At 21.9% G+C, this 21308-nt stretch overlaps 6 protein-coding genes across 6 annotated transcripts; 3 read left to right on the top strand and 3 right to left on the bottom strand. All coding sequences in view use genetic code 6, as the record gives it.

Moving 5' to 3' along the window:
• Positions 1-39: 39 nt before the first annotated feature.
• TTHERM_00329850 (zinc finger, C2H2 type family protein) lies at positions 40-4130 on the bottom strand (the record flags this gene model as incomplete). Its single annotated transcript, XM_001026550.2, has 7 exons — positions 40-2291; positions 2372-2671; positions 2725-2815; positions 2883-3009; positions 3060-3430; positions 3504-3665; positions 3735-4130. 7 exons carry the CDS (start codon positions 4128-4130, stop codon positions 40-42), a joined length of 3699 nt encoding a protein of 1232 aa, XP_001026550.2.
• Positions 4131-5171: 1041 nt separating this feature from the next.
• TTHERM_00329840 (hypothetical protein) lies at positions 5172-8462 on the top strand (the record flags this gene model as incomplete). Its single annotated transcript, XM_001026549.2, has 4 exons — positions 5172-5608; positions 5677-6106; positions 6843-8060; positions 8202-8462. 4 exons carry the CDS (start codon positions 5172-5174, stop codon positions 8460-8462), a joined length of 2346 nt encoding a protein of 781 aa, XP_001026549.2.
• An 800-nt stretch (positions 8463-9262) lies between these two features.
• TTHERM_000329839 (transmembrane protein, putative) lies at positions 9263-9640 on the bottom strand (the record flags this gene model as incomplete). Its single annotated transcript, XM_012800691.1, has 1 exon — positions 9263-9640. One exon carries the CDS (start codon positions 9638-9640, stop codon positions 9263-9265), a length of 378 nt encoding a protein of 125 aa, XP_012656145.1.
• Positions 9641-11326: 1686 nt separating this feature from the next.
• TTHERM_00329830 (hypothetical protein) lies at positions 11327-14888 on the top strand (the record flags this gene model as incomplete). The annotated part of the gene is made up of 3 exons (XM_001026548.3): positions 11327-11511; positions 11565-12355; positions 12568-14888. 3 exons carry the CDS (start codon positions 11327-11329, stop codon positions 14886-14888), a joined length of 3297 nt encoding a protein of 1098 aa, XP_001026548.2.
• A 3877-nt stretch (positions 14889-18765) lies between these two features.
• On the top strand, positions 18766-18930 carry TTHERM_00329810 (hypothetical protein; the record flags this gene model as incomplete). The annotated part of the gene is made up of 1 exon (XM_001026546.1): positions 18766-18930. The coding sequence occupies one exon, from the start codon at positions 18766-18768 to the stop codon at positions 18928-18930; it is 165 nt and encodes a 54-aa protein (XP_001026546.1).
• A 1266-nt stretch (positions 18931-20196) lies between these two features.
• TTHERM_00329800 (guanylate kinase) lies at positions 20197-20667 on the bottom strand (the record flags this gene model as incomplete). The annotated part of the gene is made up of 1 exon (XM_001026545.3): positions 20197-20667. One exon carries the CDS (start codon positions 20665-20667, stop codon positions 20197-20199), a length of 471 nt encoding a protein of 156 aa, XP_001026545.1.
• Between the last annotated feature and the right edge of the window lie 641 nt (positions 20668-21308).

Below are 21308 nucleotides of genomic sequence, written 5' to 3'. Positions count from 1 at the left end.
TTTTTAACTTTAATTAAAAAAAAAAAAAATTATTTTTTTTCAAAAATCATCATCATCTATTTCTTCAAATGCTCCTGCTAATTTATTTTTATTTTTTTGCTTCTCTTTTGAGTCTTCTAATTCCCTTTCTATTTCATCGTCATCATCTGAGAATTCCCCATATTTTTTCTCTAACTTGTCAATTTTATTTTTTTATTTAGAGCTTAATTCTTTACGGATTTCATCGATCTCAGAATTAACGAAAGGCTTGAAACCAGTTGCTTCTGCTTTTTTTTCTTCGTGCTTGATTTGGTGCCTTCCAATAGTGGTGGGATGCTATTTTTTATTTTTATCTTCATCACTATTATTGTTCACTGAAAGAAGTTAATTTTCTACTGAATAATTCTACTCAGTCGCTGTTAATTATTATTCTTATCTAGGTGAGTCTTTGTAAAAATCAAAAGTTGAATCATCAGCTTTTTTCAAAGATTATATCTAAAATTTGTTTTACTCCTATGTTTTTAATTAGTCTTATTTTTTCTCCTCTTCAACAGACTTCTTTTTAGCTAAAGAATGAGATTCTGATTTTTTATCAGTTTCATTTTAATTGTTTTTATTAGCTTCAGTTGCCTTACTTTTAGTTTCATCTTCATTTTTAATATTTTTATCTGGTTCATTTATCTTTCTATCAGTTTAATTTTATTTGTTTTCTTCTTCGATTTTATTAGATTTTTGAGACTTCAATTTCTTCTAATTATCTTGTTTTTATTCATTTTAATTTTTCAAAAGATCGTTTTATTATTACTATGGTTAGTTTTATGATAATGAGGCTTATTTATCTTACTTTTCTTCTATTTATTTGTTATCAGTTTAAAGGGTAGTCAACTTATTTTTATCATCAGATTTATCTAATTCTTTTTTTTATTGTAAATCTGATAAATCTTTATTCTTTTCTGACTCATTTGAGTCTATCTTATTTAATGATGTTTAGGATTTATTTTGTTGTTCTGTATCTAATGATCTTTATCCGAATTTACTTAATTTTTTTCCCTTTATTTCTTAATCACTTTGCTACTTTTAACCTAACTATGTAGGTATTGAATCTGTTTTTTAAATTTTATCAAAAATTGAATCTTATTAATGGCTAGCTAGATCAGGAGGAGGTTGCATTAGAGGCAGTGAGAAAGATTATTTTTAATCATTTGAAGTATCTTTTTATGATATTTGATTCTTGGATTCTCTGGGAGACTATTACAGGTTTGTAAATGAATCTTTAGAGCCTCTTCTCAAGAAGGAAGACTCTTCTGATTCTTTTGTTTTAACATTTTCTTCTTTTGGTTTATTATTTGGTTCTTCTTCTTTATTGGCATTGTTTTCTTTTAGCTTTTAATTATCTGAAATATTTAGCTAACCCTTAGCTTCATTTAAATCTTTTTTAAATATTCCAAATGAATTATTTTAGCTATTTTGATTAACTTCCTAGCTTTTTTTTCTTTTATCGTCCTCTATTTAATTTTTGCTAGTGTTTTTTGAATCCTCTTCAAATTAGTTTGAACTTTTCTTTAATATTTGCTTGGATTTGCTGTCCTTATCATCCTTAGGATGAGGAGAAGGTATGTCTTTTACATTTCCAATTGATTTTTTTGATGAATGATTTGAATTTTTGTTCTTTTTTTTATAGTTGTCTTTCATCCTTGCTGAAATATCTGATAAACTGCTTGAACTTGAATTAATTTCTTCATCACTGATGCTAAAAGAGTCTTTTTTGTCTCCTTTATTTTTATTTTCTTTTTTATCTTTTTTATCATTTTACTCTCTTTCAGAATTAGCAAGACTTTTTTATTGTTCTTTGCTAGGTTATTCTGAAATATGCAATTCATCTAATTTTTTCCCTTTTTAGCTGCTGAACATGCTCTTTCTTCCTAGATTTTATTCGGAACCAACTTCAAGCCCTTTAGCTCCGAAACTCATTTAGTTAGACAAAACATTTGGCTATCTAGGAGTTTCTTGAGTATTGTTGCTTTCACTCTAAAAGTATAATTTCTCTTCAGATTCATCAATTTTATTCTACTCTTCTATTTATTTCTTTGAAACTGTTTTAGTATTATTCATATTTTTAAGCTTTTATTTATCGTCGTCTATTTAAGTTTAGCTCATTCTTTATAAACCAAACAAATCTTAATCCTGTATTGTGCTTAAACTTTTAACTCCATTTTAATTTTTGTTATTATTTTCAATGCTCATGTTCGAAGGATCTTGGTAAATGTAAGTCTAAGATTTAGGATTAACTTTACTCTAGTCTTATTTGTCATCTATTTTCAATCAAAAATTTTTAAAATAATTTGTTAATTAATTTTTCATTAAATAATTTATTCATAGTTCAAATACTTACTTTTTAACTCTTGCTAGATCTGATTTCTAATCTCACTTTCTTATTTTTATTTTAAATATGACTTTCTGTTTTCGTCTTCGCTATCAAAATCATCTTCTAAATCTCCTATGTGGATTACCTTTGCTTATAAAAATCCTGATTTTGGGTTCAAACCTTTAAATTCTCTTATTTATTAGTCGTCAATAACTGAGCTGTTGTTATTTAAAAAGGAATCTTCTTCTTCTTGGTTAAAGAAAGTTTTAGGCTATTTAGTGGCATTTTAAAAATCAGCTGTTGGATGAGCTTATACAGGAAATTGTTCTGAATATAAAAAAATATGAGTAAATATTATTTTTATTTAAAAAAAATTAAACCTTATTTCGAATTTTATTTTGTATTGATAGGCAAAGGTACAGTTTTGTTAGATACAATATTACCAACGTACATACTTTGTTATTCTTTAATCTTAATAAATATAAATAATATTTTTCAATTAAAATTTAATTATAAATATAAAAATATTTTTTATTACAAGAGCTGATTGTTAAAGTGATGATTTTTTTAACTCTTCTTAATTTTGTGAAATTTTATCTAATTATTTAGTGTATTCTTCTTGCTATTTGGTCATTTTTTCTTGCTACTCTTAAATTTTTGAAAAGCTTTTATCAAAAAAAAGTAAATTATCTGAATTTGATTAAATTAAATTTACTTTTTTTAGAAATTCTCTAGATTTTGATTCATTTTTTCTAAATAAGTGTTTATCTCTTATTCTTTTATCTAATTTTTCTGTTAAATCTCTTCCTTTTATTGTAAAATTTTTGAAGATTTCTCTATTTCTTTTTACTTTTCTTCGTTTTGTAATGTAATAACTTAGCTTATTTTCATATCAAAATCTTATTGAAGCTTACTAGTAATTTATTCTACCAATTTGGCTTCGTTTATCTTAGCCTGCTCAAGCTACTTTTGTAATTCTTAGAGTCTTTCTAATTGTATTTTGTTTTATTCTCTAATTTCATCTTGTTGCTTCTTTTTTAGCTAATAAATTGGGTCTTAGCGCTCTTTAATCATGTCCTTTGTTTCCTTTAATTTACATTATAATTGTTTTTAATAATTAATTGAAGCTGATGTCTTAAAAAAAATAATTTTATATTACCTATATCTCATTAAGCATATCTAAATGTCTTCTCTTTACATGAGAATCTAATCCATCTTTATCTCTATATGCCTTAGAACAATAAACACATTTGTAACTACCAATTCTTTCTGCCTCTTTTTTCATTTCTTTGATCTTTTTGCTAAGTTACTTGATTTGTTCCTTATATTTAAAATAAAAAACATTTTAATTCATTTAAAATTTTTGAAAAAGCTATTTTTATTTTATTACTTTATAAGTTTCTTTCTTTTCATTGTGTTTTATCTTTAATTCATTTAAATTCTTTTCTTATTCCTACAACTATTTATATTTCAAGTATTAGTCATCTATTACTTGTTATCTATTAGCCTACTCTTAAGAGTAGTATTCAATTGCTAATTATGATAGTCTAAATAATTTATTAAACATTTCGTAATCCATTTCCTCTGGAATGTGGCTGTTTACAAAATTTTTCAAAACAGCAGAAGCCTAATCTAAATCTCCTCTATAATACAACTAATCAGGGTCAATATTTGCCACTAGTCTCAAATTTAACTATTCTGTTGGCTCTGTAAACTTAAAAGGCTTATAAGGCAGTTAAGCATAAGCTTTAAAAGTCATCTTATCACTCGCTTCCTATTCGCTCATAATACCTGCTAAAAACTATTTTTAAAACTACTAAAGCTAATAAAATTTTATTACTTGGATAATATCTGATTTATTATAAAACAAAAATCAATCAAATAATAATTTAATAAATATATAACAACAATATCTTGCTTGAAAACCCAATTAATAGTTATTATTAACTTAAGCAAAAATTTACTGTTTTTTTTATAATCTATTAAAATTAATAATGTCATTAAAAATAAAGCGATATTTGACTGGAAAAATTAAAAAATGCTATTTATAATTTATACTATTTAAAATTTTAGATTATTGTAGATAATTCTATAAACCAAGTCTAAAATCTAAAAAATAATTTAAATCTTTTGAAGTTTTACAAATATTTAATATTTGTTTTAAAGATAAATAATCTTTAAGTGTTTAAATTGATAAACATTTATATTAAAATAATATATTAATTATTTATTATTATTATACAAAATTAAATTATTACCATCAGAATAGTAAATTTTATATTAAATATAAATACTGTCAGTGTTCATATATTGAGGTAAATTTCGGTTTAGAGGCCTCACTTAAAGTTATTTCTTACCCATTAATTAAATAACATTTCAAATATTTTAAAAAACAGTCCTAATATATGAACATTCACAGTTATCACAATTCTAAATATAAAGAATGAAGTATTATAATAAGTTAATTGTAGGGATACAAATTATTAATATTTTATTTGTAAATAAGTAGTAAACTAGAAAGACTAAATTTTAAGTTAAGAATTTATGAAAATTACAAAAGAAGTATTTTTACTAAAGTGTAATTTGAAAAATTAAATTAATAACAAAACTTGCAAAAAAACTGACAGTATTTGTGAGTTGAATTAGTAAATATTGAATGAAAAAATCTATGATTAAAAACTAGCACCTTAAATTAATTAAATTATAAGATATTAATAGTAGAAGAAAGAAAAACAATTTGTAATTAATCTAAGTTATTTTAAATTGATTGTAAATAACCCAAAGTGCTTAAATATAAAAATTATTTTCCCAAAATATAGTTTATACTATGGAAAAAATTTAAAAGAAGAGATCAAGAAAAGAGGAACAGCGAATATTGGAAATAAGGAGGTTGAGACAAATTAGGATCGGTCCTCCTCCTAAGCAGTTGAAAAGAATGCAAAATGTTTTTTAAATGATGGAAGAAATTTACTCAGAAAGGTTAATGAAGGGGAAAAATAAATAAAGTGTTAAAAATGAAATCGTGAGTGATGAGATATTAAACAAGAATAAATAAGAAAAAAGCAATTCTTAGATATTTTATGTTGATCATAAAGATAAAGACGATAATGAATTCAATAATTAAGTAGATTTTAGAAGCATAAAACTTGTTTAAAGTCCATTGGTTGATGAAACTTATGAAAACAATCAAGAGTTTCTTTTTAAAACAAAACAAATAAGATAAGCAATTTATAACTCTTAGCTATAACCTAAGCCTAAGAAGAAGTAATTTTGAATTTAAAACTAAAAGCTTTATAATTTTGATTGCTTTACACATATTTAAATAAATAAAGAAAATAATTTCAAATTTAAGAAAATGATGAAAACGAAATAAATTAAGCCCTTCAGTCAAATAACGCATAAGACAAAAAGAAAAGCAGAATTTAAACAATTCAAGAAAGGATTGAAAAGCAGAAACAAAAATAAAATTAATTTTTAGATTCTCCAAGAAATAGCTTGCTTTCACCTGTTTCTTAAAGTCCAAATGCCAAAGATAAAACATGGTCTTCAATAAATAAAGGATTTTAAATTCCATTTAATGATTTACTCCCAGAAGATCTACAATCTAGTCTTTCATTATAAAAAAGAGAATCACAAACTCCATAAAACTAAAATAATAACTCTGCAAATTAAATACTTGAATAGAATGATATGCATAGAAAAAAATCAAAATCCCTTTTTCATTTTGAAGACACTCTTCTAAAGAGCAACTTTGATTCATAGGTAGTTAATTTTATTAAAAAGTTGAATTTTAATTATAACTTATTTTTAAAAGTGATTATGTATATAAATTAATTATATTTTAATCATTTAAAAATATTAAAATAATTAAAAATAAATCGGCTACTTATTGATTAAAACGTTTAAAAAATAATTTTATTCATGCAAAAAATTCAATAAAATAATATTATAGAGAAGTAGGATATCTAAAAAATTATTTTTTTTTAGAATTTTTTAATTTAAATCAAAAATTTAGCTTAGCAAATAAATTTTTAGAATAATTATTAAAATAATAGTAAATATTTACTCAAAAATGTTATTATCAAGTCTTCTTACTAGTATAGTTAATATAGATAGCCAAAGTACCTCAAAAATTATTTATATTTAGGCTTTTATAATTTAATTAAATAAATAAATTTTTTGAATAGAAATACTTCTTAAATTAGTTAAAATGCTTTATAAGCAGTTTTACTAAATTTAAATTAAAATGATAGAAAATATTCACTCTAATTTACTTTAAAATCCTCTTATTAGAATAAAAAATTCATAGTTAACCAAGACATCTCAAAAATTAATTATTTATATTTAGAATTTTTTATTTAAATAAAAAATATAATTTAACAAATAAACCTGAAAGTAATTAATTATTGATGAAACGGTAGATAAAGATAAAGATATTTAGTTAATATTCCACTTAATTTTTTATAAAAATAAAATAATATTAATTTTATAAATAAAGAGCGAATTCATGCCAGCTTTGTTAGAATTAAAAAGAAAAGAAGCAGAAATGGCAGAACTTAAGAAACATAAATAAAAATTAGAATAAAGATAAGATAGAATAGATGATATTAGATAAAAACTAGGTTTGATGAGATAATTTGAACTCAAGAATAATATTGAAAAATAAATAAATTATATCCAGAAAGATTTAGATAAAATAGATTAAAATCTAAGTAATATTCCTAATATTAGAAAATTTAGAGTTATTTAACCTAGACCGCTTACATTTAGTAAGAACGATCGCTATTAAAATATAAAGAACTAAAATAAAAATGAAATGAAAAGCAACTTAATTGGTGCTTTAAGTGATAATTAATATAATTTAAATGATATGCCTATTAATAGTTCTTTTAATAAAATTTTAAGTCCTGTGAATCAAAACTTTTAAAAAATTGATCTAAAATCTAAAAAAAGCTCTGATTCTATATTTGAAGAAAATATCATTTAACTTTAAAATATTTCTTAAAATGCTGCATTTCCTTCAAGAAGATTTTCTATTCCAGTCTTACAATTTTATAATGCAGAATAGTTTTAAAAATCTCCAATCTTGAGTCCGAATAGCAAAGATAATTTTTCAACAGAAATGTAAAGCATCAAGTAAAAACATACCCAACAACTTTCAAACAGCTCAAGAAATTTGCTTAAAGAAAATATTAAATAAAGTTAAAATAAAATTTTATCCATAAAAGATTAAAACAATAAACAGTTATTATTTTAAGATAAATAAGAAAATAAAGTACCCTTTGATAGTATTGTTTAAGATAAGCAAATAAACGTATTGTAAAAAAAATAAATGAACTTTTCATAAAGAAGGTATTCAATTCCTGTTAAAAAATTCGATGGTAGTCGTCCATCTTCCAAATTAAGTTTAAAAGATAACAATGTGAGTTAAACAAAAGGAGAATAATTAAATAAATCAAAAAGCTGTTAATAATTAAAAAGCAGTCAAAATTTGCAAAATATGCTTTCTTAAGATTTAAAAATCAACGACATTTTAAGTAGTAGGTCTTAAAGAAAAAGCCTTTATCAATCGTTAAAAACTAATTAACAAACGTTTGACTTCAATAGCTCACCTGATACATCAACAGTTTCTAGTGCTATCAAAAAAGACTAAAAAATATTTAAGTTTCCTTTAACTTCCTCATCTTCTGCATTTTCTGAAAGAAAAAGATAAAATGTAAAATTAAATTAAAATAATTTAAAAAATAATAAAATTCAACAATATTTTATGTAAATCAAATATTTAATTTCAATTTTAAATAAATAAATTAATTAATTAAATTTTAATTTGATATTTTTTTTAAAACTTATAATATAGGCCTAAAATATTGAAGTAAGAAAAAAGGCAGGTAGTTTGTTTTAATAGGTGAATTAACTGTAATAATAAACAAGAGAAATGGCAAAAGAAGAGACAGATTATGTAACAAAATAAACTAAAATTATAGCTCAAGATTTTATGCATTGGGATTAAGAACTATAGGAGTATAATACAGATGCAGATAAGACACTCTTTAAAGATATTTAATTTGAGATGAAGTTAAGAGATAAATATATCTAAGAGCTCATGCATATTTCTTGATTTTTTCCGAATTAAGTATATAAATATAAATTTAATAATTATTTTATCATAAATATAATTATTTATTTATTTCTTGTAAATAAAAAATATACATTTTGTGTTTTATAATTTTGTGAAATTTTATAAAAATTAAAAGGCAATCATCTGTTTATGTTATAAAAGAAACTTAATTAGCAAAAAAAATGCATATTTAGTGGGATAATTTAAATAAATTAATTAATTTTGAATGGAATTATTTTGGGTAAAATAAAGCAATTCACAACAGAGAAAAAAGTGGAAAATTTGATTTGAATTATTTAGAAAATAAATATTTAATTAAAAAGAAATTCACTAAGAAATTTTTGTGAAAAAAAGTAAGTGGATGATATGAGATTATTAGTTAGTAATTTCCAGTTATCATTAAAAAATGATATCATTTATTAAAGTTTTTAATACCCTCTCTCAAGTTTAGTGACCATCTTAGAGCTATTTTACTCATTTGATTTCTGATCTAGACAAAGTCTAGGTACATTCAAACAATCAGATTTCATTTGATAAGATGCATAATTTGGAGGAATCACTAAACTTAAGAAAAAAATCAAATCCACAAATTTAACTAATTATAAAATGACTTAATTACTGCTAATAAAACTCATACAAACCACTTAATCCTCCATAAAATTGTTATTTAGCAAGGAGAAGAGGTTATATCAAAATAATTAAAAAAAATAAAATCATAAATAACAAATTCTTTATTAGACAGACCTACAAATATATATAATTAGTATTTTTTAACTAGGAAATAAATAGAAAGATATAAATCAGCATATTTGAACAAGATGAGGCTTAATTGAGATTTATAATGCGTGCTTAGCTTGAGTATCTTAAAAAAGAAAGAAAAAAATAAAAAAGAAAAAGAATAATAAGAAAAATAAAAGAAATTCATAAAAATCATAAAAAAATAAAAATTAATAAAAGAATTAAATAAAATTAATTAAAATCAAATAAAAAATAAATAAACAAACAAACATTAAAATCATAAATAAAAATTAATTAATAAAAAGAAAGAAAGAAAGAAAGATTATTTATATTTATTGTGCTTATGCTACATCTTTTTTTAAATTAATTAATTTTGTAATATTTATTTTTTAAAATATTAAGCTATTATCATAAAAAAAAAATTAAAATAATTTAATCATAATTAATTATCTTTGGGATTATATGAATATTTTATCTCGAAATATTTTAAATTTTCATAAACTATTAAATTTGAATATTAATTTTTAATGCTGTTGATAAATGATATAACCAAAATATAAAATAAAAATTTATTCTCAAAATAGAATCTTGCTTAGTAAAAGTGTATTTAAAGTGAATAAATAGATTTAAAAAATTAATTGATTTTGTAAAAACGGAATTATTATTTTTGATAAATATGACTGTCCATTATATAATAAATAAAAATGTTTAATTATCGCTTTTATTTATTAGAAATTATTTAGAATTTATTATAAATACTATCTTAATTATTAGAATAATAAATTAAATATTCTAATTTACTTAATTATATTTATTCACCAAATCAAATTATTATATAAAATCTATAAAATTATCTGTTTTATGCTAACTAAAAATAATAATTTTTAAATGGAGAATAGCATTCTTAGATAATTATAAAACTATTTTAAGGATTAAAATAAAAATTGAAAACAGATCCTAAAATAATTAAAAAAGTCTAGTATCTTATATTACGAAAAAAGGATGAGAAAATAAAGCAGGTTGAAATATAATTATTTAATTTTAGAAATCAAAAGAAATAAAAAAACTAAATTTGATTTATTCGTTTACCATAATTATAAATAAATAAATAATAATAATTATTAATATTATTACCATGTGTATCTTTTTGTTTTTATTTACGTTTTTAAGAGTTTTATGAACAAATTTAATCGACCTCAATTAATCGTAATAATATAATCCATATAAAAGAATTATTGTAATGACACCAACTATAACAAAAAAATTATTAAAAACAGGCTGATAAGGAAAATAGACTCTTGTTTCTTAAATACTTTATTCAAAATATTAATTCTTTTATTAGTTAGAGTTGGCAAAAGAAAGTTTAACAAATAAATAAAAAAATAATTGAAAACTTTAACGATAATAGAATAGGTTAAAAAAATAAATTATGAACATAATTTAATTAATATGTAAGAAACAAGTAAATTTAAAAGTTTTGTTGCATCACTTATTTAATATTGTTAAATTATTTAGTTAATTAAAATTTGCACAGATGTCATCGCCAGATGAAAACAATCATGCAATATTTAAATTAGATGAGATGAATCAAGAAAATATTAAAAAAATTAGAAGCGTGTTTTTATTAAAAGAGCGTTAGCTTAATTTTGATAAAAAATATATATTTAAATGAAATCAAAAGCAAAAGAGTCAATTAATTAAGATTGATTTTGCTAAGTGAGACTAGCAAAAAATAATTTAAATAAATAATTATTGACAAGGCTGGCCGTCTGATTGGCTACCGATTCAATAAGTAAATAAAAGAAAAAACACTCAAATATTAATTAAATAAATAAAAACAAACTTTTATGTAGGTTGATTAATTTATATAAACAAATGTATTAAATTGCCTGCATTTGGAATAGATTGTTCCTTTCAAATAAGAAGAATTTAATATTCTAATCATCTATTTTAATATTTGGATATAGGCTTTAAGTTGAATGAAAAACACTGAAAAAAATAATTAAAAAATAAATCTTTGAAATTTATACCTCAGTGTTTAACAAATAAAGAAAGCAAAAAGAAAATAAATTCTTTCGCCATTCATTATTTTCTTCCCAAGATAATAAACAACCATAAATAATTAAATGAGATCTTCTTTTAAATCATAGTCTAGAAACCAAGTATAGTATATTAAAAAGGAAGCTCTATAAGATGATAAAACACCAAAGTACGAAGAAGTCAAAATTTCATAAGTTAAAATCAATGAAGCCTCTACTTATGTTTAAAAGGAAAGCTAACCGATTATTCATTCTAATAATTCAGAATAAGTGTAATATTTAATTGTTTTTTTACCATCATTTTAATTTCTTTTGGTAAATTTAGCTCTAAGCCTTCTGATAAACCACTTGTAGAGTAATCAAATAATTTAGAACAAGACAGCACCAGCTAGCAAAGATAACAAAAACCCGATAGAGCTAATAATAATAATAATAATAATTAATAATAACGCAAGTAAGGACAGAGAAACAACAGACACTTTAAAACTACTTACGTTCCTAAGAAATTGCTATAAAGTGAAATTGACTAATCTTAAGCAGGTCAAGAAAGTAATAAAACTGACAGTCAAACTCAGTCAAACCAAGGTTAATCAAATAATTTAAATGAAAGCTAAGAACCATCAAATAATTTATAAATGAATGGGAGATAAAGCTTATAAGGAAACGGTACAAACACATAAAAGTATAGATATAATTATAGAAATGGATCTGTTTAGCCAAAGAATGAGAGATATTCTTAAGGCGGCAGTAGCCAAATTTAAAATTAGACCAAAAGCAGTTTATTTTATTAACTCAAATCAGACCAAACAAATGCAACTAATGAAGGTAATTAATTCGAAGATAGTCCTCAAAAGAACCAAAAAAATTTTCAACGCGACAACTTAAGAAAAAGTGAAAAAGAACCTAAAACTACCCAAAAGAAAGATTATGCTTAAATTCAAGCTATGTTAAAAAGATAAAATGATAATATGATTGCTAGAAATAATAGAAGAAATCATTCAATCGTTAGAACTCCAGATGCTCATCTTTTGCTCTCTTGCAACTGGGATGGAATCGAAAATGTCGAACAATCTTACGAATTATTATAGAAGAAATCTTAGGACGTTAGCAGTTTTTGTAAATAAATTAAACATTTTTAATTTATTTTTATTAGAAATTCCTATAAAAAAGAAAGAAAGAAAATAAAATCAAATCTTAAAATTTTTGAATAGTCAGTCTAGAATTTTTTAATTTATTTGACTTTAAATAAAAATTTTCTACAATTTAAATTGAATTTATTTTGTTGTAGATAAAATACAAAATTATTAACTTATCATATTATTTTATAGGCCAATAAGAAAATTCCACTAGCTAGGCATTCCCTTCACTATTAGATGACAGTTCTAGATTAAGCAAATTCGCTCCTTCATCACTTAGACCTAGCAGAAAAGCATCAATTTCGAGCTCAGAAACAAATCCACAGGATTTGACAAATTAAATTCATTAAATTGCCTAAGAATTACAGTAAAATTAGGAATAATAGGTAGAGAAGCCCGTTCATGTTCATGATATTTAAGCTTTACAAGAAGTAAAATAAGAAGCAATTATGGAAAGTGAGGAGTTTAATTACAAAGAAGAAGAAAAAACTAAATAAGCAAAAAGTACAAATGCAACTCCAAGCTCAAAAGAAAACAAAAAGAACAATCAAAGATAATCAAATAAAATTTAAAGAGAATCAATAAATAAAGGTCGCAAATCAAACACTATCATTTATGTAAGGAAAGAAAATGTTCAAAAAGAGCAAACACCTTCAAATTAAATGAACTAAAAGAAAAGTGTTGTTTATGAAGAAAAAGTAGAAGTTGTTGAATAGTAATAGCCATAATAAATACAACAACAACAACAATAATAATAACAAGAAGAAAAAGAATATCCAGATATCTTAAATGATATCGAATTTGAAATGGATTTAGAAATTAATCCTACTTAATAGACAAGAAGAAATCAAAATAAGAATTAAAGATAAGAAAGGGATTTATAGAATGCTAATTTTGATGGCTAGCTTATTGCTGAATAACAGTAAGCAGATCATGAATCTGAGCAAAATAAGAAGGATTCATCAAACTCTTAAGATCATAATGAAAATGAAGTTTATCCAAGAATTTCTAATTTGGATGAGTATGTTCCTGTTTAGTTTACTGCAGAGTAACAAGAAGCTTTTGAAAAAGGTGAATATTAGGAATTGTAAAAGGAGATTGACCAATTCTAAAAGCAAGATTAATAAATATAAAATGAGTGCAGAGAAGAAAATCAAAGAGAAATCTCAAGCGACGTAATTTTATAATAGAAGGAAGAAGAAGATTTTGTACAAATTGAAGAAGAAGGTTTAGCTTCTAAAATTTCTTGCTAATCTCCACCTCCCACTGAAAATTTAACTTAGTAAGACGTTGACGCAGCCTTAGAAAAATTTGAGGAAGAAAATTAGAATCAACATCACTTATCAAAGTTTGGTTAGTAATATGAAACAGATTTAGAGTAGAAAGTCTTAGAGTAACTTTAAAAGAAGCACATTATAGAGCAAAATGCAGAATAAGTTGATGAAAATAACAAATCACAAACTATAACTGAAAACAAGACTGATGATTAGAATAGTAATCAAATAATTGAAAAAAATACCTAAGAGTAAGACAATAAAAACATTAATGGCTAGCAAAAAGAACTTGTAGAAGAAGAAAAAAATATTAAAAATGGAATAGAAAATGTATAAACTGAATTAACTTAAGAAAAATTGACTGTAATTGATAATTAAGCTAATTAAAGCAATAATTAAATGTAATACACAGCTAATATCGTCATAGAAGAAAATGAAATTCAAGAAGCATTTAACCACTTTTAATAGGAGCATTAAAATTTAGCTTCAAAAAATGAAGAAGAAAATGTTGAAATCATCACCCAAAAATAAAAATCTCAAGACAAAAGAGAAGAAGAGGTTTAATAGTAATTAGAAGAAGAAGAAGAAGTTTAATAATAATTCGAGGAAGAGGTAGAAATTTTTGTAAGCAGCACAGAATAGACTAGAAATCATAACTAAAATAAATAAGAAAGAGATTTATAATCTCATAATGGTCAACAATTAGATGATCACTTCAAGTAAGAAGAATAAGCAGGAAATTAAAATTAATCTTCTCCAAGCAAAAACGAAAAATAAGTTAAAGAATAAAAAACAATTGACGAACTTGATAAACAATGCGAATATTTTAATGCTAATTCAAACTACAGTAGTGATAAGTAGAACAACACCCAAACACAAGACGACACCTCCAGTGCAAAACATATTGAAATGAATGGATTTTTACTTGAAGTTTAGAGTGATAGAAATTTTGATGATTCCAACCACGATCTTAATTCAGAATATCCCAAGACAGAAGCTCCTTATAGGAGAAAAACTAGATTTTTACAGTAGTTCTCAGATAACTTGAAAGACATAGGCAAAAATAATACTTGCTTAGTTAACTCTTTGGGCTCGAACATTGTAACTACATTTGCTGGATATGTTTGCAACAAAATAGTTACATCTACTTTACTCAAAAATGGTAAATTAAACCATTCTTCTGGTAACAGAATGCTCTTTAGTTCATTCTCTTCATTAAACTCTTCTTTAAAGAATTGAGAAAAGAATGTTTAATGAATAACATTTATTTATATTTAAATAAACACTTCAAATTTCAAACAAAATTAAAACAAACAAACATATTTACTGACATAACATATCATTATTAAATAAATAAAAATATACTTTTACTTAAACACCAAACTATTATCTAAACTTTCAAATGAATTTTTTTTTGAGTATCAACCAATCAGAAAATCAATTATCTACTAATTGATCTTTCTATCTATCTATCTACACCTATTATTTTTAGTATAAAATTTTATTTAGTATTTAAAACTTAAAATTAACATATTTATATCTTTATTTGTCAAATTTATGTTCATATATTTAATAGCTTTGTTCATGGCATTTCTTTCAATAGCATAATTCTTTTCATATCATTTACTTATTTATTTAATCATTTTTTATCTTATTTTAATTTATTATATTTAAAATGGTTTATTTTTTAATTTAATTTTCATTTAATATTTTTTAAATATAGATTTTTTTTTTTTATTAAGTTTAATTTAAATTTCATACCTAAATAACAATTTTTAATTCATTTTACTTACAATAATCAATTTTTAGCATGACTTTCATTTGCTAATTTTTCAAAATATTTTTATTATTATTTCATTTAAAATAATTATATCTTAATTAATTATCTTTTAAGGTTTTTTGGACCAATATAATATGAATATTATTGATTTATAACTAAAATTTTTTATCTGGAAATTGAAATTAAATTTAAAGAAAATTTTATTAAAATTGACATATATGAGAAATTATAATGAATAAATTAAGATATAATATGATATTTAAAAAGAAGAAAAATTTTTTATATTAAATTATTTTAGTAATATATTTTAATTTATAGAATGCTTATTTGAAAATGTAAATTCAAAAAATATACTTCTTTCTTTAGTTTTTAGTTAGAAATCCACAAAAAAAAGCAATAATTGATTAAAAGAGCTAATAAATTGAATGTTTTAATAAAAGATTATTTATTATTTTTAAAATATATTTATGCTTTTTTTTAATTTATTTGTATTAATATTTTTTAAATAATAAAATATTTAATTAAAAGTTTTTGTGAAATAAATTACTAAAATAAAAATTTTTTACATTTTATGGAAAGGAAATTTAAAAGATTATTAATATTATTTATGTAATCTTATAATTTTCAAAAAAGAAAATTGTAAATGAAAATACAATTTGTTGATTTTAAAATACTTTGTTTTTTAAATATTTTGGAAAAGATATTTCATTTAATAAAGAAAAATATAAATATATTTAATAAAGAAGATCAAATATATATTGTGGTAAACGTGGGAAATAAATTAGATAAATAAAAGATTATAAAAATATTCATTCATTATAAGATATTTCAATTCTTTTATTTTTTGCAAATTTTTATTAGAAAAAAAAAGGACTATTCATTTGTTTTACATATTTATATAAATATTGCTTAAAACTTTTAAAGATTTAAATAAAAACTTAAAATATGGAATTATTTAAATATGTTTTATATTGGTTTATTTAAAATGAATGATTGGTTTATTTAAATAAGTAACTATTCGAGGAAAAAATATCTTAAATATGCAATCTAAATTTTTATTTAATACGTTATAACAATTGATTTTTATTTTGCTTAATATGTTCCCCTGCTGATGATGATTAATAATTAGAAGTATCATAATTTTATTTTGAGTATTCTGATGCATTATGTATATATAAAAAACCACTTAAATGATTGATTTTCGTCTTAGATTAAAAAGTTGTGATTTAATTGTTAGCTTTTATGAAAGTTATCTCCTCAATATGCACAATATAAAATCTAATTTATAATTATTGTAGAAATGTTTATAACTAATTTATTATAGAGTTATTTTTTGAGTTATTTAATATTATGTTATAATTATTATAACTCTTTTGAGTAAATACAATAATTAAAGGCATAGAATTTTTTTAAATCTCTTTATCACTTATATTTTTTTAAATCTATACATCGCTTATATTTTTTTAAAAAATTGCTAAATAAAATATATTTAAATAATAAATATGTTTTATTATTTTACAAAAAAACTATGTATTTTTTATAGCAAATTTTATCTAACATTTTATATAAATTAAAGGTTTAACTTACTTCGATTAAAATATTGATGGTAGATTTTTCTATCTTTTTATATAAAAGCTAATAAGGAATAATAAAAAAATAATCAATGATCACAAAGAAATATTAGAAAGAAGAATTTAAGAATGAATTCTAAATTTAGAAATTCATAAGATTAATTTGTTTACATGAAAATGTGTAAATTTAGAATAGAAGAATTACTATAAATAGAATATAATTGTAATTATATTACTAAGTGATATTTATTAATTATAATTATATTATCTAAATGATTTAATATCTCTAATAATAATAATTATTATAAAAACCTGAACCTAGAAAAAAAGAAATTAATTTAGAAAATTCAATTATAATTTCTTTAAAATTGATTGAATTTCTTCTATACTTGTAAATATTCTCAGGAAATTTAATAAATTTTATATTAATAAATTTATTATTTTATTCTTAAAGCCGTCTACATTTAGTTATTGATTTAGTTATTTCTATTATTTTTCTGTATTTAAGTTTCTATTTTCATTAATAAAATCAACAACTTGAATACAATTTATTTTAAAAACGTCTTTTTATGTTTGTCTACTGAATATAATATATTCATTTAGTTAAGCATCAGAAGTATTTAATTATAATAATTAAGTAAGTATCTATTTTTAGATAAATCTTATTTAATAGCTTTAAAATATTAGGTAGGGTAGGGCTTTTTGACTTTGATGCTCTTTAGTTTATTTAATTAATAAATAGAAACAATTTCATTTAATTTTTGCTATTATTATTTTAAATTAATGATTTGAAATTTATCGCTTAGAATCCTCGTAAATTTGCGTATGAACAGACATATGTTTTTAATTAGATAATGATTGAATAATGACGATTAAATTATATTTTTTCGTTGATAAAAAATTAAATTGAAATTAACAGACAATTAAAAAAGAGCGAAATTTGAATTTATTTAATATGCAAAAGGGATTTTAATTAAACTAATAATGATGACAGAGTTAGATAAACAAATGATGTAAATTGAAACTGATGAAAATATCGCAATAAAAATGAAATTTAAATCTTGCTAATAACTTAAAGGATCAGTTTTAATAAATATTGAAATAGCTTCGAATAAATTCTAATTTATATTTTGTCAGAAACATATTTAAAAAGTAATTTGATACTGACTCTTAATAGTAAAATTAGAAAGACTATTTTTTTTCATATATTTCTGAAATTAAATGTTAAATTTTAGAAAAAGTTAAGTCGATAAATTGGATTTGTAGATAGATTAACTCATGCCAATATAATGTACTTCGAGTAATTAAATTACTCATTAGTTTTTTTATTTATAAAAGGATTTTTATCTGTTGCCATAACTAAAATATTTTCATTTTAATCAAAGATTTAAATTTTTGCCTTACTTGCCTCCATTTTCTTAATAAACATGTGTTTTTCTTAACTTCAAATTTAATTTGAAGGAAATTAAGTAGAAAAACAATTTGTATTTGAATGTAATTGGTTTGCTCATTATTTGATTTAAAAATGAGATGAGTGGTTTGAAAAATGCAATTGTTAAATTACGCAACTTTCTTTTGTGACGATTAGTGTTAATTTGTGGAAATTAATTTTTGATCTTTCAATTTTTGATTTTTTGAATTATGACAATTAGAAACATTAATTTAATCATTTGTAATTTTTTTATCATTCAATAAAGCAATTATTCGGGGACCTTAATTTGCATAATTATTTCATTTCAAATTCTTTATTTACTTTATAGGAAAAATGCATACAATTTTCAGAAATTAAGCTCTCTTTTAATAAAATGTTTTAGGCATTCAAAATATTCCCAAATAGAGTGAAAAACCTAAAAGCTCAAGCAAGAGACATATTATAAGACATGCAATATACTTCAAGCATTCAAAATTGGTTTTACAAAAATAAATTTGAAAAGCAATCTTATTAAAACTAATAAGTGATTTTTAAAATATGGTTTTAAATACTTTTTAAATCTAAAAAGTGTTAATTTTATTAATTTTACAAACTGTTTTTACTGCATTTTTAGCTAAAAATGTTCTTAATAAAGCATTTTACAATTATTTATTTTCTAAAAAGATTGTTTTTAAAAGATAGACAACATTTGATTTTTAATAAATTTCTTTGTTTCAAAACAGTTTTTAAAAGTAAATTTACGAATGTAAAGCTTCTTGTTTTAATATTAAATAAATTAAAAAGTTTTAAAAAGTGTTTAACTGAGACAAAATTTATTTTAATGTATTATTGCCTTTGGCTTTTAAAAATCCAACTATTTTATTAATTGTTGTTTATTCTTTAGGAATAAAATTAAAAAATAAAAAATGTTATCTATAAAATTTTATCAAAAACATACTGCATTTGAATAGTTGAATTAAGTTGAGAAATATAACTTAATAAAGCTTAGTTCATTATATGTTAAAATTTGATTTAATATTGAACCTCCAAAATAATTTCTACAAATATTAAAATAAAAAAATTGTAAATATAATTAATCTATTTATTAATTAAATTAGACAAAAATTATGAAAAATTTTACTCTAAAATTTATTTCAAAAAATTTAAATTTTAGTTTAAAATTAAAAAATATTGTGAAAATTAATTTTTTTATAAATTATTTTTGAGTTTTAAATGTGCTCAAAATGGTATTCATCTATAAAATTATAATTTTCTCAAATTTTGATTAATATATATTATGATGAAAAATACTTTATCTATTTCTTTTTAGTTGCGTGTTATGTGTGTATGTATTTATGACAGTTTAGTTAGTTCTATTTAAATTAAATTTTAGACAAAATTTGTTATAAAAAATGTGAGATTGATTAATAAGAACTTGAATATTATATGAATTTACAGAGTAATATAAAAATGCAGATAATCAGTCAGTCATTCATACAAATTTTTATTAATTTTGAGAGTAAGATTTGAAATAATTTTTAAAATTTATAGTATTTATATATTTATAAAAAGTAGAGTTGTTATTAGTTGGTTGGTTAATTTGTTGGGTTTTTCTTCTGATGAGTATTTTGAATATTAGTGAATGAGTGAGTTTTGGTTATTAAGATTTGTTTTCATTCTATTATTTATTAGTTATTTGCAGTAATAAATTTGATTAATAAAACATCACTATTATTTTTATATATTCATTCTAAAGAAGAATTCAACTAGGTTAAACTAGTCAAATCAGTTTTACTTGTACATGACGAAAACTCTCTTCTTGAATTGCTAATAAGACTTTTCGAAATCTTTGTTGGCTACAATAAAGTCTTCAGTGCTATATAAGTCGCTTTCGAAGGCTTTGTTCAATTCAGTCTTGATTTGTTCGCAAGTTCTGTTGATTTTTTCAACAGTGCTTTCTTCAGCCTTTTCAAGTCTTTCTCTAAAAGTTTCAATGTTGGGGGGAATAATGTGGAGACCATTGGCAGTTCCAACTTTTTGCTTGATGCTTCCAGCGAGTTCAACTTCGTTAACTTGGAAAATGGGAATCTTGTTTTCCTTTTCAGCTTGGAAGTATTCTTGTTCCATTTGTTAGGTTTGGTTGACAGGAGGAGCTAACTTGAACATGTCAGGGTGTTCCTTAACTAATCTTGAGGCGAAGGCATTCTTACCGATAGCGGAAGAACCAGAAACAACTAAGGGAGTGATCTTTCTCATTTCTTTTTGACTTTTTTTTTTAAGTAGAAGTTTTTTTTACTTTTGTTGGTGGTTTTACTGATTTTTTTTTGTTTGATTTGTTTTTGTTTTTTTTTGATTATATTCACGAGGAAAGTCTGAATATTTAAAAACAAGCTGACTTTTGATAATCTGATTTTATAAGAATGATTAAAATCAATTGTGATGTATTAACCAAGCAGACGTCAAAAAATAGGTAGAAAGTAATTTAAAGTAATCCTATATTTAGATAACTCTAAAGAAATAAATAAATAATTAGATTATTGATTAGCTCACCCCATGCTTTATCTATAACAAATAAGTCTTTCTGTTTAATTAAAATCTTCTTAATTATTAATTCATTTCCTCATTTAGCTATTTTTAGTTTTAAAAATCTAATTTTTCATTTAATTATAATTAAATTTTTTGTCTTCCTTTCTACGAATGAGTCTAAGAAGATTGTATATTTATTTATTTAATATATCTAAAAACCATATTCAGTTTTTCTTTCTTTTATTTTTTCTTTTTCTTAAATTCTTTAAAATTTTTTTCTAAAAATAAAACAGCTAAAAATGGTACATTAATTATTACACTAATATCAATCAACTTTAGCAAATAAATTTACTTAAAAAAAGTATTTGATA

This window comes from Tetrahymena thermophila (genome assembly GCF_000189635.1).
Source record: "Tetrahymena thermophila SB210 genomic scaffold scf_8254010, whole genome shotgun sequence".
In the NCBI taxonomy this organism is placed as follows: domain Eukaryota; phylum Ciliophora; class Oligohymenophorea; order Hymenostomatida; family Tetrahymenidae; genus Tetrahymena; species Tetrahymena thermophila.
This window is presented reverse-complemented; position numbering and strand designations above follow the sequence as displayed.